The sequence below is a fragment of the Melanostigma gelatinosum genome (assembly GCF_949748355.1).
Source record: "Melanostigma gelatinosum genome assembly, chromosome: 17".
In the NCBI taxonomy this organism is placed as follows: Eukaryota; Metazoa; Chordata; class Actinopteri; order Perciformes; family Zoarcidae; genus Melanostigma; species Melanostigma gelatinosum.
In genome coordinates this window covers 9,039,013-9,058,111 of record NC_136650.1, presented here as the reverse complement: position 1 = coordinate 9,058,111, position 19,099 = coordinate 9,039,013, and the positions used below count along the sequence as shown (strand labels likewise).

Sequence of the window (19,099 nt, the reverse complement as noted above, 5' to 3'; positions counted from 1 at the left end):
CAGAGATAGCAGCACCAGGGCGGTACAGCACGTGTGTACACTTCTACTGTTGGCGTTTTAACGTTACTTCTTTACGACTTCAATTCGTTTGCTTCCTCTAAACGTTACCGTTTTGTTTTGACCGTTTTTGTGAATCCAGTTCTGCTCCGACTAGAAGGTAATAACTCCTCAGACTCTTTTCTGTTTTTAATGAAAGTCTGCTGTTTGTCAGACTCCACTTATACATTGTTTCACATTAAATATGATTAATATGATATGATAGGAAGCTAGTTAACTTTAGTTCTTAACTTCTAACATTATGTATTTACTATTTCGGACTAGTTCAGGATCAACCCGTCGTATATTATGTTTGTATTCATATTGTCTTTGTTTTTATTGCAAATATATCATAACGTCCAGTGGATAGCAAGTTAAGAGTTCTATAGTAATAGATTTATTAAGATGTAACGTCAGTCGGAGCTGAACGCGTCATGAAAACACGACTTCTAAAGCCAAACCACGCAGTAGGCTAAAGGTGTGTTATTGCTGGTGAGGTTAGATGAGGTGAACAGTAAACAGTGGACCAAAACATCTGTCCTCACATGACCGACTTTGTACACGAGCACTGAGCGCGCGCACACACAAACACACCTACACGTGCGCGCACACGTGCACACACACGCACACACACTCGCGTGTCTCTTTATAGGGTGACTATCAGAGTCGTGTCACTGCGTGAGTTTCTTTGTTTTGTTGAGTTTCTTTGCTTCTTAGGAACAGGTCTTCCTCTGTGTTAGTCTAAGAAGAATAGATTGGTTACCTTGTCTCCATTACATTGTGCTTGCTGAGACTTGGTGAACACATCACTCTGGCAACAAGTGCATTTTTTTTTTATTACACTGCATGATATTGACAAAAGGATCGTGTTTGGTTGCTTTTGCTGGATATCAAGATTGCGATATGAAAGTGGTTTATATGCACGATGTTTAATAAGAGTAGGGGACTTTTATATGAATGCTTATTGCAATTGGAAGACATCAACAGATGTCTTTTAGTACACTGATAATATGATACTCAACCATGGCTGTTGTATTTTGCCCAGTGTCGTTCTGTTTTGACATCATGTCTCTGTCTCCACAGATGAATTCATTGGGCAGTTCTTCCAAATGGCCGTCTTATGACTCGCTGAGCTCCACCTCTAGCCACCTCTTGAGTGAGAGCGAGCCAACTGAGGATGAAGCAGACATCTTCTCAGAGGGAGAAGGCGACGGTGGAATGAGAAAGAGTCTCCCCGGTGACAGCGGGATCACACTCTCCGGACAGTGTCTGGGTTTCCCGGCTCGTTCGGACCAGCTGCACGCGAGGTCCAAGAGCGAGCAGCCTGATCGCTGCTCTGACGACACCAAGCGTCCAGACCCAGCCGCCTCTCACGGAGCTGCCACGTTAGGCTCCTCTTCAGCGACACCCGGTGACCTGGCATTCGCACAGAAAGTGAGTGTCTTCAACCGATTTCCCACGTCTTCCCTTTAAGTATTTTTGTCAACCAAATAGCAGATCAGTCGTACTAAAACCAGATTTTTCTCCTTATTTTCTCAGTGCGCAGATTTGCGGAGGTTCATCTGTCCTTTGGTGGAACTTCTACACGGGCTGAAGACCGGGAGATTTGACAAAGGTATGTGGTTGAGCGACATCAAACATGATTTATCGTCGTTTAAGTTTTTGTGCTTCCTATCAATGAAGTGTCTATTTGCCTTGACGTTTGGGTGGTGCCTTTTAATTACTGCAGGTCTATCCAGTTTCCAGCAGAGTGTTGCCATAGACAGATTGCACAGGATTCTTGGAATTCTCCAGAGGCCTGAAATGGGGTAAGACGAACACAAGTAGCGAGCCTAATATTGTGACAGTAGTGAAAATGGTGATATTGTAATGGTTATCCATACCCAGCTTTGTCGTTCATGCTTGTCGCCTAACTCCTTTTCTTTCTTCTTTTTTTTTCCTGCAGGGAGAGATACCTCCAAAACCTGCTGCAGATAGAGATGATGCTCAAAATATGGTTCCCTCGGGTGGCATTTCAGTCCACAGTTAAACCAAGCCAGACCGGCACTCCCAGTCTCCGACCACACTGGTGCCAAAACCAGCTCCACATGCCAGTTAAGGTGAGCTTCATAATGGATGTTCCCTTTGTTGACATATGACAGTGCCTTTACAAACGTGCATTAATAACACCGTGGGCCTCGTGACTCTGAGATGTTGAAATACCAATACTAAAAGTTTAAAAGAGAGTGGTTGATGAGTAAATCTTGGGTTAGATTTCGTACCTCAACTCAAATTGTAATAAACTGTAGTTTTCTTCTAAGGCCTTGGTTTCTTATGGTTGTTTTTTTTTCCGCTACAGAAGAGAAAGCTGAGCTGGTCCGACCCCGAGGAACCCAGCAAAGTCCCAACAAAGCAGAAGCGCTATCAACACGGAGAACATGGGAGCCGCCAGGCTGCGACTCCACTTCCCACAGCTTCCACATGTCTACCAGGATCGCCGAAGAAGCAGAGAGCTCCAGAGGAAGGAACAGTTGAAGCTGAGCACGACTTTACATACAGCACTGTCACTTTAAGCAGGCCCTTATATTCATGTGGCACGAGAGAAAATGAGAATCGGAGTCAGTCTGAGCTGCCCAGCGCTTGTGAAAGCCCGGCCACACAGGACAGCTCAGTGTCCTCCAGTGACATCATGACTACAACTTACTCGGCTTAGCTGTCCTTAGATGCCCTCGCTACCACGTGGACGTGCCACTGCATGAGTGAAGAGGGCGGACTTGATTACATTAGGATAAAGCTTGACGCAGAGCCAGTCTGTGATGGCTGAAAGGCATGTAAAACAAGATGAGGAGGAGGAGGAGTAATGCAGTGGCACACTCGTTAACCCTTAACTCTCCGGTGTGTGTTTGTTTTTTATACAACACCTGAGTTATTGCTCTACAATACCAGGAACTGTGTATTGTCTGTCTGTAAGAGTATCACTTTTTGAATACATTGACTTTTACAAAGTTAAAACCATGTTGGAAATACTTTTCATGTGTAATGTTTTAAAGCAGTCCGTGCTCTGTTTTGTAATTTTTCACATCATTGTAACGCACTTTGACAGTAATAGTATAGGATTTCATAACACTTGTGAAAAACTTATATCGCTTTTATAAAAGTGAGGAAACACAGTTCAAGCTGAAAACATTAGTCAGTTGTCCATAAAATATTATTTTCCACCAGAAATGCCCCATATTTGCTAGTTTCAGCTTCTTATATAAGAGGAACCTTTCTTTTTTTTTTTTTTAGCCCTACTACACAGATGATTAAAATGTAATTTAGGGAAAGTTACAACTGTATGTTGGCAGCTGACTGATTGTGACATATAGTGGAGCAAAGGCATGTAGCCGCTGCCAAAATGTGCCAAACCAAACCGCATTATCATATCATATGCAACTTACTTCACTGCCACCACATCTATATTTATTAGCACGTAACAAACATACACACACAATATTTTAGTTTCTATGTAAATAAGAATAAATGTAGTTGCACTTTTAGTTAAAGAGCAACATGTTGCACAGGAAATACTACAACCTGACTGATCAATAATGATTGAGGCAGTTGAGGAATTATGAGCTCCGTGGCTAGAAGTTAACATCAGTCAGTTACTCCATCAGTCAGTGAGTGAAAACTTAACATTTTATTACACAAGTGAGATTAAAGTGACTATATTTTTATATTTTAGAACAGGCATAATATATTTGATCCCTTGTACATTGGAATTACCTGCATTTTGGATGATAATTTGTTAATGTCAAAGAGTTGTGATAATACTTATTAAAGATGTTGAAGAGGATCAGTCCTTGAAAATGTTGATTCCATCGACAGGTGGATGCTTCACAGTTCCTTGAGACTTATTTAGATTAAATTTAGCTTATTGTTATTACAATTTCCCACAAAATGCCCCAAATGCAAGAACATTATGAGGGGAAGATCACTGACTTGCTGCTTCAAATTTGTATCACTCAAAGCACTTTACTATTGTTTATATGCTACAGAATATCATGGGGATGTGCTAAACTAGACTATTTTCATTCTCGAGCACATCACTTCTTTTTTTGACCTCCACATTTTAAATCCGAGATTATTCATGTTGAATGGTGTTTCATCTCTGGTGGTTTGTCACCAGTCAGCCTTACTTTTTGTTAGAACTCAAGGTAACCATAAACTTTCATCATCTGTCATTCAAACAGTATAATAATTATTTAATGATGTTAAAGTCTTTACCGTCATTCATCATACGTCATTGCAAACCAAATGTGCTATAGATGTAGCTGTAGAGTCATGTTATTTAAAATGGAAACTGTAGGTGGAGAACAACAGTGTAGTGTTGTTATGGAATAGATAAGGTGGAATCCCACAGCACAGGTTGTGCTGTTCTATGTTACACAACTTTGATTTGTGCAATAGGAGAGAAACTGAACGTAGAGTCACAATATTATCATTTTTCTTGTTTTTGTTTTCATTTGTTTGATGTCACAATATTATCATTTTTCTTGTTTTTGTTTTCATTTGTTTGATGTATTGGTGAGTGATTGATAAACACATATTTTTATATATTAATTGAATGGCGTGGTTCATATAAATACAGTATGTTTGTTGATTTCTGGAATGAAAAAAACACTGACAGTCCAAACTTGTCTAAAGTTGGTCAGATTAATTCCATTTGTTCTGTTTTTAACAATTAAAGTGTACAATAAAACATTTTTATTGTACATAAAAATAACTAAAAGTCAAAAAAATAAACCAGAAGCTACCGTTAACACGCAGCAGGTGGCGCTAGTAAATATGTACTTCCGCGGCACTGGGTGGCGCCATAATCATATCGTGTTTGCGGAAGTGTCCTTCATCCCTTCACTAGCACGAGTAAACAGACCTCCAGGATGTCGTTAGACGCTATATTTTAGCATATGTTAGGTTACATAAACGACTATTTATGGTACCGAACCTCACGGGGGATAAACTCTAGACCCACAAAGTGATTGGTAACACATCATACCGACTATTTAAGATAGTGTAAGCGTTCAATGTGCAGCTGATAGGCTGCTGAAGGCGATGATGTTCGTGCTACTTTCGGCTAGCATGCTAAGCTAAGTGCTAGCCCCCAGCTAACTTCGGTGGGTGTTTGGAATGGTAGAGCGCAGCGCGAGCTCCTCCGGACATGGCAACGGGAGCACGAGCCGCTTCTGGCGGCTCTCTGGAGTCAACTTTAGAGAAGAAGTTCAGAGGTGTCTCCAACACGATGGACTCGATCCAAGGACTCTCGACGTGGTGCATCGACAACAAGAAGTACCACAGTGTGATTGTGCGACACTGGATGAAGTGTTTGAGGAAATGTGAGTAACTAACTGACGTTACTGAGTGACCGGTTCTGAGGTTTGATTTTGGGTCCTTAGCTGCCCTGAACACTGTATCAACCCGGAAAAGCACCAGAATGAGAACCGTTTATTATTATTTATACAAATGAATCTGACTAGGTGATTGGTGCAGAACAATACACATAATATACATAATTTAAACATATTACAGTTTACAATATAATATGTTAAACAAGCAAATAGCAGTACGAGAAAGGATGTGTAACAGTAGGACATTGTCCTGTGGATGTCAGTCAGTCAGGGTCCCCAAACAAGCCCAAAAAGTCCCAGGTGTCAGTTGTGTTTTGGCAGTTTAATAGCTATACATTATTTCGCACCACTAAAGTGCAAAATATTTTAAAGCTGCTATCTGTCGTGATGTGTGCACAGGGGCCCAAACCAGCTAAATCCATCCAAGGTACACTATTCTGTGTTGTGTTGTTCTTCTGAGCCGATGACCGTCACGTATTTGCAATAATCTCATATTTTAAACCGTGTTAATGAATTGCTTTATAGTGTACTGACTATAACTGACGGTTGAAGCAGCTAAACCATGATCGAATTGTTTTCAATGTATCTCTAAAACAAAACATTTGCTGAAGGTGCAATACTCTTCAGTCTGGTAACTTATGACAGCCTCTGTTATTATGTTTTGGTATTTGATAGTGATGAATTGGTTGTCAATAAAGATAACCGATACACCAGTTGATGATGCTTTTGATGTTTTGGGATGGTGGCAGAGGGAGTGATAAAGAGAGGCCGTTACATTTAATTTATACTCGCTAATCTAACCCAATTCAAAAGACTGAAGCATGAAAATGAATTCAATCGTCATTTGGCACTGCAAAGAGTTGGGAATACTGTTATTTTTCTATAACAGATGCAAATGAATAGTATATTTGGGATGTAAAATAGAACATTGCCTTTCAATATTTTCCGAATGTAAAGGAAGGAATTTGCCATATTGGAGGAACCAAAGTTGCCAGTTTAGATTTACAGATAATAAGTTAAGAAAATTGAACAAAACATGTAATTAATCTTTTAAGAGCAAGAAAAGCCAACGTTTACCAACGGGTATATAAAGATACAAATGCACAGCTCTTCCCAGCGTTGTACCTTGTGTGGCATTCACAAGCGGTCTCTCTGTTGAATTGAGGTGTTGAATCAATCACCGTCTTTGTTTCTGCATCTGTTCGGTGGTTTGTCTTTGTGTCACATGCTTCTTAATGTGGACAACACACGACCCTAAAGAGGGATCATAGAGTTTGTCACGGGTCTTCTGAGACGTTGTCTTTTTATTGCCCTTGGTTGCATAGCTGTTTATTGGGTATGTGTTGTCATTCAAAAACAAATATTGAATGAGCCTTTACTACAGGATTTGACAATATGTAACTTGTAGACCTTTTTTTCTGTGTATGTCTGCTGTGTAGGCCTGCTGCTGGAGTGAACAAAGTCAACTCTGAGATGTTTAAAAGTCTTTAATTCAAACATGAAGTCTGGCGATATATTTGTAAAATATACATGCTGTTGCAATAAGTAGAGATTGAGTACATGAAGAAGTCTACACTTAACAATTAAAATCACAAAAAATGACAGACAAACCGACAATGAACATGGTCGTTAGTTGAGTCCTTAAAGAAGACAAGACAGTACATCCACAAGAGTTCAATAAGCTTTTGGTGAAGTGCTTTAGTTTTAACAACATTTTCTGATGCTTTTTGATTTCCTGTGTGACATTTGATAGAGGTTTTTTAAAATTATTTAATCTATAGCTGCTTGGAATAACAGTAAAAATACGCTTACCAGACAATTCAGTTTTATGTAGAAAGGTTTATTGCGGCTGGTGTTGCGCTAACCTGAAGAGCTCCTTGTTGTTGTTTTTAAATTGAGAATCGTCTGGATTCTGTCACAGAAACAGGTGTTGATTTTAGATACAATAAAGTAAATAGGTGATTGACCCACTTGCATTTATTGTGATTTATGCAGGAAACTATCTTTAGTGTGTTGACTGAATTTAGTGTGTTTTTGTTTTTATTATTCAATTTGTGCACTTGTAGATGCCAGAGAATGGTATACCCCTGCATGGTATTGATCATAAGACAGCAGACAGACAAGCTCAATAGGTTTATAATACATTTTTAACAAGAATATGTGTTGTATTGTTAAATGTCTGTTTTGATGTTCCATAACCGTTTCTGTGTTGGTCACATTCACCATGGCTGCAGAAAAGACATTTTCTTCTGCTCTTCTTCGCCGCGGTTGACCGTTGACTCTGGTTTTCCTCCCGTATGTTTGTAAAGAGCGAGGAGGCCATGCCTCGTTGTTGTCTGTCTTTCAGATCGCGGTTTGTGTTTCAGGAGTGTGTTGTGAGTTTCAGTTTAAATGTAGTTTGAATAAGTCTCTGCTTCTGTTCTGCTGGATAGGTCACGCATGTTGTACTCATATCAATGTGGTACATATTTGTAGCTGTCAGATTGCTGTTCAATAACTTGATAGCGATGGTGTTTTGATGAACACTTAAACACAAATGACGGAGTACCTGTAGATGTTTGGTTTGGCTTGTTTTGTAGTTAAAAAGTTGTAACTCGTGAAGTTTGCGTAAGAAACTCTTTTTTTTTTTTTTTATCCCCTGGAGGATTTAAATGAGTCAACGGAAACTGTGTTTGCAGGGACTTACCTCTTTGTGTACATTTACTGGCTGTGAGTTTGTCAAAGGTTGATGGTTCAACCTTTGCTCACAGTTGATGTTTAAAGTGCTTAGTTTGCACCGTGATAAAGTGTGTTTGTTTTAAACAAGATAGTCACTTTCCTCGAGGTCTTTTTTGCAATGTGTTGCATTGCAGTGCACTACCGGTAATTGGATCTATTCATTGAGTTATTTATCATTTGTATGGCTGCTCGTTATTCCACAGTACTTTAAAAGCACTGAATTATGTGTGTAGCACATTTTCCAGTACAGATTACACAGAACGTTTGGTCCGATCATCAGGTTTGTTCACACATTCCTTGATGAGATAATTACATTACGCAGTTGAGTTTGATTCTTTCTGTGAATTAAAGAAAAGGTTTTGTGGGAAAAGCTGTAGTCAGTCAGTAAAGTGTAAATAAAAGTATTGATTTGGAGTCTGAACCACAAATTTAAATGACTCTGTGGACTGTGTGTGTGTGTGTGCGCGTGCGCACGGTTATTTCACTCCCTCTTGAAATCTCTTCGTAGTCGTCATAAAATAACTTTTTGTGTGATGTCATGGTGCGTCGTGTGATGCTGGTTTAATGTCATGTAGCCATTGATCTCTTGCATGACTTGCTCTTTCTTTCTTCTGACCACTTTGGATCTCTAATAAAAACAAGTTGATTGATTGACAGTTAGTCACAATTTTAATAACTCATGAATGGTTGTTATCATATATGTGTCTGTCTGTCTGTCATATATGTGTCTGATTCATTAATTGTGATTTGTTATTAAGTAAACATACCAAACATTTTAGATTTACAGTTTAACAAATACTTGTTTGCAAAATGAATTTGTTTTGATTTGTTTTTGCTGATACTTTATTTAGGTTCTGGTTATAAGTGATGGAAGCTTCTCATTTTGGACATTTTACAAAGTAGACGATTAGTCGGTTAATCATAATAATAGTCGATACATTGCAGCACTTCTGATATCTACACGTTTGAAAACTGTTGAAAGATATTTGCCTCTTTGCCGACCAGTCAAACTAACACGATTGTCTCGCTTTCCTCTAACAGCTGATCCCTCGCACAGACTCAACCTTTTTTACGTCGCCAACGATGTCATTCAGAACTGTAAAAGGAAAAATGCCATCGTTTACCGCACGGCGTTCGCCGAGATGCTCCCTGAGGCCTTCTTGCTGGTCAAGTAAGTCGTTGGTGGAGATGTGGTGTTGTGCTCTGTCAGCAGTTACGGTCATTGTCTGTTCCTTATGTGAGGAGTCCTGATACATGATGATACATGATGATACATGCACCTGATACATGATGATACATGCACCTGATACACTGTACATCATGTACAGATACACTGTACATCATGTACAGATATACTGATACACTACATCATGTACAGATATACTGATACACTGTACATCTGATACACTGTACATCATGTACAGATATACTGATACACTGTACATCTGATACACTGTACATCATGTACAGATATACTGATACACTGTACATCTGATACACTGTACATCATGTACAGATATACTGTTTGTGTATTTTGCCCTCGTCTTTCTCTTCTTTCTCTTCAACCTCATCTTTTGCTATCGTTGTCTCCCCTGTCCTTGATTTTATGTTTTATTCATTCAATGAATTGCCTCACACATAAAACACGACCGTCATTACAACAGCACCATATAAATCGCTTCGCTCCATCCTTTCTCATTCTGCCATTCCTTCTCCTTTCTCCAGCAATGAAGCTGACCCCAAGGTAGTTAAATCGGTGGAGAGGATACTGACCATCTGGGAGGAGAGGGGTGTGTATGCAGGGACCCTTATCACTGAGCTCAGGAGTAGCTTAGTCAAAGAGGAGTCTCCTCCAGAGACACCTGTAGAGCAAAAAAGTGAGTCTCTTTATTAATACCTCATTACAACATTTAAATTTTGTAAACATGTTCGATCCAGACTTTACTCACACTGTGGTTTTACTAGTCACAGTATGTTATTCTATTAGCTACTATACTTTATTCATATGTAAGCCTGTTTTTACCATGTCTGACATTGTATTTAATTCTATTCTATTTTCTTTATCAAAATACTAAGATTGCACACCCGTGTGGGATGCTCATTATTTTGCTGTTTGATGTGATCTCTTATGTTTTAAAGCTCCAGTTGAGTCTAAAGCAGATCTACACTCCAAGATTGTTGCTGAGTTTGTGGTAAGAAAGACTTTAAAGTTGAACTGAACTAAACTCTCACTGAACTGCAACATTGTTCATTTACAAATTAAGCTAATAAAATCTTTTATGCTTGTAGTTGCCCCTTTTTTTTCTCTCCTTTAATTGAACGTGCTGTTGGTCTGCTCCCCCTGCTTTAGCCCCAAGCACTAGTGGAGGAGCTGTCCAAGTACAAGAAGTCTCTGGAGGAGGTGGACCAGAGGGAGAAACAGCTGGCAGCGATGAGGATCGACATCTGCAGCTCTGATGCCCTCAAGAGACTCAAAGGTTCCTGCTTCAGTCTTCTTCTACCGTTGTATCGTTGGTTCTACTGCAACACACAGATGAGTCTTGGTTTCTCTCTTGCATTGCCTGAATACTCATCCTTGCATGCCTTATTCTCACAGATAAGGCCGGAGGAAAGAAATTCTCCAAGGACTTTGAGGAAGGAAGTGCACAACTACAGGAGTTTGTTAAGTTCTTTGACAAACAAATCGAAACAGGGCCCCCTGTCATGGAGGCCCTCAGGAACGCAGATATCTTCTACGAGATGCAATACAAGGAGGTCAAGATTGTTGCTAATGTGAGTGTATTTGTGGTCAGATATCTGTTGAATCACTCGACCTGGCACAGCGATACAATCGTGGATATGTAAGGAAAACTGAAGACAGCGTTGGAGAGAGGGATAGAGAGAGAGGTAGAAGTAGAACGAAAGAAAGACGTAGAGGTAGACAGAGACAGAGGTAGAGGTAGAGAGAAAGAAGTAGAGGTAAAGAAAGAGGTAGAAGTAAAAATAGAGAGGTAGAAGTAGAGAGAGGTAAAGAGAGAGAGAGAAAGGTAGAGAGAGAGATGGCATGTGAATAAAATTGAGTGTGAGGGGTTATAAGTGCAGGTAAATATGGATTACAGCAAACATACAAATTAATTTGTTGAGCACAGAATCGATTTGTTTTTGCTCAATTATTTAACTGTATATTTTCTCTTCAAATTGTGATTTATGTGCTTGCAAAATATATTGTTCTCTGCTCCAAATCTCCCAGTGCTCACTCAGGAAATGAGGCACAAATTTAAAGCCATAAAGTTCGTGCATAAAAGATTTTAGTGGACAAGGACGATTCAAAAGCAGCACTCCATGATATATGTGCAGTAGACGCATCATAAGTACAATAGTTTAAACGTATTAACTGTGACATGACAGCAAAGTCCACAGAGGAAGAAATATACAGCAATATAATTAAAATGACTAATATGCTGACTCAACATGAGAAATAGCTGAGTGATATTTAATAATTTTCTGGGTTGTGAGTTGAATTGTAAGTTGGCTGTAAAAGCTGTTGGTGGGCCGTGTTTTGTTTTGCTTTTCACGACTGACGCTCCGTGACTTCTCCTCTCAAGGCCTACCAGACGTTTGCCAACCGGGTGTCCCATCTGAAGCGTAAACTGGACACCCTGAAGGCCAACCTGCCGGACCTGGACGAGTCGCCCATCCCCTCGCCCTCTGCAGACGCACCGTCTCCGAGTGGATCGGAGTCCCCGTTCCGTGGTCTGGAACTGGCCCATCCCGATTCAGACCTCGATGGCTGCGCTATGGACGATGAGGCCGAGCCGCCGGCCCCGAGCCCTCTGTCCTCACCGGGAGGGTCCCCCAAACACACGGCGACTCTCGGGCAGAATGACAACCGCGAAGTGGAAGACATGGAGCTCTCTGAGGAAGAAATTGACGGCGGTGGCATCATAGGTGAGGAGTGGGCTGCTGATTAGGGACTTAAAAGGGGCAGTTCACCCCAAAATCTAAAAATACATATTTCCCTTCTTAACTGTTTCGGTGTTGAGTTGCCGTATTTTGGAGATATCAGCCGAAGAGATGTCTGCCTCCTCTCCAAAATAATGTGAGCGAGCAAATGCTACAGCTCAGCCGAGGAGGACGCAAGAGATGTTTACATCTCGATCTGTCCCGAGCTCAAGCTTCTCGTCTGCGTGGTGATACGGTCGGTAGTTGGGTAGAAAGAAAATAGTTCCTACGTGAAACTGCTCACGACAAGGTCTGTGGATTATCTTCAGTCACCAGGTCATGATTCCTGGAAAGACATTGTTGTTGAGTTTTGCAAATGTGTTTTTGAGCACCACATGCTAAGTGCCAGATAGTCCCATTATATTCTAGAGAAGGGAGACCTCGCTATAATAAAAGGCAACTCGCAGCAAAACAATCTGGACTGACATAGCACTACAGGTAAGAGGAAAGAAATGTATTTTTGAGGTTGAACTTTCCGTTTAATGACTGACCGCACAGTGACGGCTATTTAAGCGCATTGTTAATAAATGCTGAATGTGTCTGGCAGTGTTATCATGTGCAGAAAATGTTTTGAAATAATGAAAATGAGAAGCACACAACTAAAAATAGACGAGTGAATCATGCAGAAAAGTCGCACAGAACTCCGATCGCAGCCTTCACATGTCAACGAAGACGATCCAAGTATTCCTTCCAGTGTGTGCTGCAGCCAATTTGGCTGCGGCACTTTCCCCACCCGTAGAGCCATCTAATTAAAATCAGATCCAGTTCCACCACTGCAGACCGCCACTTGTCTGCTGTTCTAGTACATCTTCTGTCCAACACCTGCTGCTTACCTTATATATGATCTTTGTTAATAACCACACTCAACTCTGATGGGTTGAATGTATTATTTTACCAGTATGTATGTATGTATGTATGCACTTACATTTTGTATTTGTTAGGGATTTACGCGTTTGTTTAGCTTTGAGCTGAAACTGGACATCTAGTATTTATCATCTCAGAGAGGGAAACAATCAATTCATTACTTGAGAATATAATCAGCAGATTAATTGACAGTGGAAATTTATATTTTTTGCTGCCGTTCATTATTTAAACGTTACACATAATATCTTACAGACGGTACAAGATTGTTTTTCATCATGATGTCTGATGTTAAGGAGTTTTGTATTTGAACTTGGTTGCGCTCTTTTTTTATCTCATTCTTTTGATGGATGACTTGTGTATTGCAATTTAGTTTTCCATAGAAAGCTGGACTGTTTCATTGTTTTTGGCAGCATTATCCACTCTATTCATTTATTAGCATAGACTTCCTGGTCTCATAAATTATCTGCGCTTGTAGAAAAACAATGACAAAATAAATTGTGTTTCATAGAGTACATATCTAATAACATCAATCTCTCTCTCTCTCTCTCTCTCTCTGTCTGTGCTGGATTTTTCTCCTCAGTGGAGGAGCAGAGTGAATGCCGCACCGACCAAAAGCTATCCACTTCAAAAACAGAGACATCAGTGGCAATAGAGCAGCCTGTCACACAGGTCACGGCCCCTGTAGCGGCCCCTGTAGCGGCCCCTGTAGCAGCCCCTGTAGCGGCCCCTGTAGCGGCCCCTGTAGTGGCCCCTGTAGCGGCCCCTGTAGTGGCTCCTGCAGCAGCAGTGGAAAGTGTCGACCTGGGTAAAATTGGCTCCATCCTCAACAGTTTAAACTCTGTCATGAAGAACACAGGTGAGTGCTGGTGGCTATTCAAGCATCACAATTCACTTTCTTTCAAAATAAAATGAATTGCAAAAAGAGTATTTATTATGCCATGGACCACATAAGAAAAAGAAAGTCTTAGCCCTGGTGTGTCTCGACGCCTGCAGTGAACTAACTTTGCAAATGAACCTTTAAATATCTGCAACATAGAACTGAATAAGTCTGAATTCTGATTTACCGTTGTTGTCCCACACAAAAGATGATCCCAGCATCTTCCTGTAATAGTTCTGAATTCTCCGAAATCAAAAAGCACTTCCCGTCTAAATGATCAGTTATGATGGTTTTTAAGTGAGTGTCCCTCTTTGTCTCCCAGGACCGTTAGTGGAGAGTCCTCCTGCAGCTGCCCCTGCTGGCCCCTCAATGAAGACTACACCTGCTGTGTCTGTGGCCCCTCAGGATGCCAGTTCACTAGTTAAGCTCCTCTCAAAGGTGGACATGAGTCCTTCCGACCTCATCGGCGCTCTCTCCAAAGTCCAGGGTGAGAATAAGGAGTCCTTTGTTTAATTCTAAGAACAAAAAAACTTTATTTTGTGCCATGCAAGGTTGCTTAAAATAGATTTCTATACTCCATTTCTTCACTTAGGCATCACTTCTCTTATGAAAAGCCCTGCTGCAAATGTCCCCTCAGACTCCTCCAGAACAGGCAAGGTTCCTCCTTCTCCCTCATCCACATCTGCTTCAGCAGTACCCTCTCAGAGCCCGTCTCTCTCCTCTGTCGCACCTGAGCCTTCTGCACACAGCGCCACTGCTCGGCAGAGTACAAGCTCTCAAGCCCCCTCCCAGACTCCCAACCCGGCCTCTGCCCTGGTCCAGGCTCTCCATAGAGAAATGGATTTGCCAACAGAGACAAAACCGTCCCTGTCTTCTAAGAGTTTAGAGTCTAAAATCCACAGCTTCCTGCAGGGCAACCCCGCTTTCAATGCATTTGGCATCGGTCTTCCAACTACGAACCCGGCGCCGGGAGGAGATAACCTCAGCCCGGTAACTGGGACAGACACCCAGGGTGGGACTCCGGTGCGGGACGAGGGCGGGGGCACCCCAACTCAAGATGAGATCATGGACAAGCATTTACCGGTCCCATTCACTTCCAACGCAAATCAGTCGTCGATCGGAGAAACTCTTAAAACGGCTCCTGTCGCATACCAGAACAGCAGTCAGCAGAACCGCAACAATCCCCAACAGCCGGCTCACCTGCAGCCCGGCGTGGCTCAGAATGGGCAGCTCCACCAGCCGTACCCGTACGTCAAACACAAGATGTCCGAGCACGGCGTCACTACACCTGTTGCACATTACCAGCAGTTTTCTGCCCAAACAGGAGGACCAATGCCTGGAGAAAGAGCCCCAGGCAGCGCCGGTAGCACACAGACAATGGAGGACTTTCAAAGGGTGAGTGAGAGGGGTTGGTATGGTGACGCTCACCCAGAGGGGAGCTCCCAGCAGCCCAGGGGCTACAACGTGACGGCGCCTGGAGGGGCTGGAGAAAACAACAGGTCAGGACTTTATCCGTACCAAACGGAGAATTTTCAGGAACCTCAAGAGTTTCCCTGCCAGCAGGGCGCCTCCGCTTCCCCTGAGTTCTTCAGAGGCAACCTCCCTCCTGTCCCAAAGTTCCCTCCCCCTCCTCGTGTCTTTGACGCCCCTCCTCCCGTGCCCGGCGGGATGATGATGCCGCCGAAGCAGCAGCAGCCGGGGCCCGGCGCAGGCCGAGGCGAGGGGATGGGGGCCAGAGGCGACAGTGTCATCAGCGGGATGGTGGTCCACGACCATCAACACAAATCCATATTTCATCCCGATGAGTCGCTGTATGAGCACGACCGACCTCCCCCTCCTCACCCTGAGGATTTCCCCCCTCACCCAGACAACCTCCATTACCAGGACGAGCACCATCACCGCGACGCGCTATTCTTTCCAGACGACACTTACCACCACCCAGAGGATCCGTACTACGGACCAGGCAGCCCGCCGCACCACTTCCCCAGAGTTCGGGGGCGCCTCACTCCCCCTCTCTCACCCTCAGAGGACCCTTACTACACCCCTGACTACCAGCGGCACAGCCCCCCTCCTCCGCACTACACTCCGATGAGGCCTCCACCTCATTTTGAAATCCGTCATCCCGGTCTACGGCCTCCACATCGGCCTCCCCTCCCGGGACTCCACCCGCACCCCAGAGGCCCCCCACGTGCGCCATTTCCTCGGTTCCACGGCCCCAACCCAAGGTTAAGAGGCAAGCGTCTGGGTCCAAGAGGAGGTGGGAATCCTGGTCCAATGTTCCCCCCGAAAAGACCCTTTCCACCCCCGCGGTACTGACCGGACATGTAGCTTTGAGCTCTTCAGATCGCTGTGGACGTCACGAGGGCGGGGGCGGTGCTTTTTAAGACTGTTCAGTAACTTGCTCGTCACTCAGTGTTGAAGTATAAACGCTGCCATGAGAAACCTGTGAACATCCGGGTGCAGATACTGAGGGGTGGGCATCTGGAGACGGAGCAGACTGACTCACACTGAAGAAGATTCCATTCAGCAGCTACCAGATGAAACGTGTGAATGGCGGAGAATTTAAGGACGTTGAGGAGAACAAGAGACAACAAGCAGGAGATGGATGAGAAATGTGAGGCTCCGAGAGGGCTGCTGAGCTGAAGAGTGAAGACCGAAGAGAAGATTAAAGAAAATAAGAGGTGGATATCTATATAATTCACTTTTTGTGTTGTTTGCCCCAGTAGGAAGCATTGCATTCTATATATGTAATTTGAGTGCGAGTTTGGCAGAGGCCAGAGTGTGTGCATGGTACGCGTGTGCATGCGATCAAGTGTAAGTTAAGTAGTTACAGAAGCTGAAACCGCGATAGTTATTTTTGTGAAGAGAGTAACAAAAGAATGAAAGAAGAAAGAAGAAGTTGGTGCAATGTTTCCGCTGCTATTTAGTTTTTCAGTGAGCAGTTTTGACTGCTTCTCTTCATATCAGCAGCCCACCCCTCACCCCCACAGTAGCTTTTGGTAGAACATCAATTTCAATCAAATCACTTTGGGTATGACGAACTGAGTGTATGTTATAGAAATTACGTTTCTTCTACAGTACTCGTGAACATATTCAGGGAAATTTATAAATCATTGTTCCAACTCCGAATGTGATCAATTTGTGAAGCGATGCTTTCTCGACCAGTGCGTGAGATCCCTGCGGCGATATTTTTACGTCTCGTTAAGTTTCCTCGGAGGAGAGCGGCACATGTCTACTAGAGAGAGAGAGAGAGAGAGAGAGCGGCGTGAGAGGTATTTTTTTTCTGCCTCCAACACCGACGCAGACGAAGTGCAGTTTTGGAGGGGATGAAGATACTCTTCTTCAGTTTCGTTTTACTTGTACTGATTAATAAAAATCTGAGTTTGAAAAACTGTGTTGTTTTTTTCTTCCCCCTCCTTCATCCTTTGACTGTTGCATCACTGCCCTGAACTATTAGTCATCATCTATACAGAACATTTAAGTGTTTTAATGAGTTTTATGGAATCATGCTTTCTATTTGAGACAGTTAATCACTTTTGAGACTAAATTTGTCAAAATTCAAAGTGTCTGTTTCCTATTGGGTTTAAAGTAGGTTGCTGTTACCATGTAACATACCAGATATAGGTCAAAGAATACAAACAGGCCTCGCTTATGTTCATTTACTGTATTTAAATGGTAACTAGTTAAATATAATGGGTTATGTTTTCATGAAGACGCTGCCGTTTGAAAAGAAAAGTTAACATTTTCACAGGTCACATTAAAATCCCTAACAAATAGTTGTTGCTCTATTTATACAGTGAATGTTTTAAACTAGAGGCACAGGCGGATTAACAATCCCCTTAAATGTGTGACTGTTCCTGTTTGATATCAGCTGTTTTGTTTAATTGGTCCCCTCTAATGGAAGAGGGGAATGTTAGGGACTTTAATCCACACTGACTCCACACGGGGACTCAGTGTGAGAACCAGCAAAGTGATTATCAGTTCGGCAATTACCAAACAATGAAGTTTGCACACAAACAATCTAATGTTAATTAGATGTTTGGACTTGAACACCCGAGTACCGTGTTGCATATTAATCTATTTTGTATGTTATGCTCTAAAAATAAATAGATTTCATGATTTCTTCTTAGAGGCTCTAAATTAATTGAAACATCAAATCAACCCAATAAAATTCATCTTATTCTCCCAAACTTAGATTGATCTGGATTCGGTTACTTTAGTGAAGAAACAAATAGTAAACCTTAACAAGTAACCTTAAACAACACGCAGGCTCCAACTGATGAATTAATTCGGCTGAGATTGTCCTTAATTAAGACGAATCATTGCAGCTTGTCGTTGAAAATGTGTATGGATTTTAACCAGACTCGTGCAACTTTGCAAAACCCGTTATTAGATGAAATGATCAAAGGGAAATAAAAGTAAAATCAACACGTTTATTCGACTTTTTTTTTTTTTTGCGTAATAAAGTAGGGCGGCATTATTTCGAGGAATGTATTATTAGGAGTCGGGAAGCGGTGAATCAGATAAACAGATGATACATGTTACTGGTGATGAACAGCCCAATAAGTTCAGGTGAGCCAACCGTGATGTCAGTAGATCGTTCCAGGATCACTTTCACTTTACCGGGCTGCTTTGAGAGGCGAGGAGCAGCCATAGCACCTATATATAGTCACACATATATATATATATATATATATATATATATATAGTCATATATATATATATATATATATATATATATATATAGTCACATATATATATATATATATATAGTCACATATATATATATGTGTTATTAAAGTCCCTAACATTCCCCTCTTTCATTAGAGACACAGGAATATTTGGGAGTCAAGAAGCTGGTGCCACGAGGGAAACAAACATCTGTTTTCCCCAAATTTTCAAATTTCAACTGGAAATGTGTTCATCATATATATATATATATATATATGTCATTTATTGCGCTAAAAACACTGAAGTGCGTGATGATAACAGCTATTTTATTTGTGTATTCGTGTATCCTGAGATAGAAATAATGTGTTATTTCTTAGACAAGTCGTCTCTTCCCTTGAATTTTAACATATTTCCTGTTTCATCCCCTCCTTCCTCCTGTCGCTATCCTCAGGGACCCAGAGCTTCACTTTGATGTGTCTGATGTGATGGGAACCTTTTCCCCTCGCGTTAACTCAGAGGAGGGGGGGTCGATGCTGGTGGCTCACCCCTTTGAATCCTGCACAGCTCTCCCAGTGATGGCTCG

The 19,099-nt window shown here is 42.0% G+C and overlaps 2 protein-coding genes across 3 annotated transcripts; both read left to right on the top strand.

The window, feature by feature from the left end:
• On the top strand, positions 1 to 3,853 carry ciarta (circadian associated repressor of transcription a). Its single transcript, XM_079287975.1, has 6 exons — positions 1 to 31; positions 1,120 to 1,470; positions 1,576 to 1,651; positions 1,766 to 1,844; positions 1,982 to 2,135; positions 2,375 to 3,853. The coding sequence occupies exons 2-6, from the start codon at positions 1,120 to 1,122 to the stop codon at positions 2,726 to 2,728; spliced, it is 1,014 nt and encodes a 337-aa protein (XP_079144101.1). The 5' UTR covers positions 1 to 31; the 3' UTR covers positions 2,729 to 3,853.
• Positions 3,854 to 4,967: 1,114 nt separating this feature from the next.
• Positions 4,968 to 19,099, top strand: rprd2a (regulation of nuclear pre-mRNA domain containing 2a). 2 transcript variants are annotated; one of them, XR_013772743.1, is made up of 11 exons: positions 4,968 to 5,393; positions 9,165 to 9,294; positions 9,849 to 10,000; positions 10,263 to 10,315; positions 10,474 to 10,600; positions 10,720 to 10,895; positions 11,708 to 12,050; positions 13,549 to 13,824; positions 14,168 to 14,332; positions 14,438 to 16,526; positions 18,968 to 19,099. XR_013772743.1 is itself a non-coding variant. In XM_079287962.1 (10 exons), the coding sequence occupies exons 1-10, from the start codon at positions 5,219 to 5,221 to the stop codon at positions 16,159 to 16,161; spliced, it is 3,321 nt and encodes a 1,106-aa protein (XP_079144088.1). In that variant the 5' UTR covers positions 4,968 to 5,218; the 3' UTR covers positions 16,162 to 17,218. The 2 variants fall into 2 exon arrangements, 1 of the variants encoding a protein (XP_079144088.1); XM_079287962.1 differs by lacking the exon at positions 18,968 to 19,099 and having other exon boundaries at positions 14,438 to 17,218.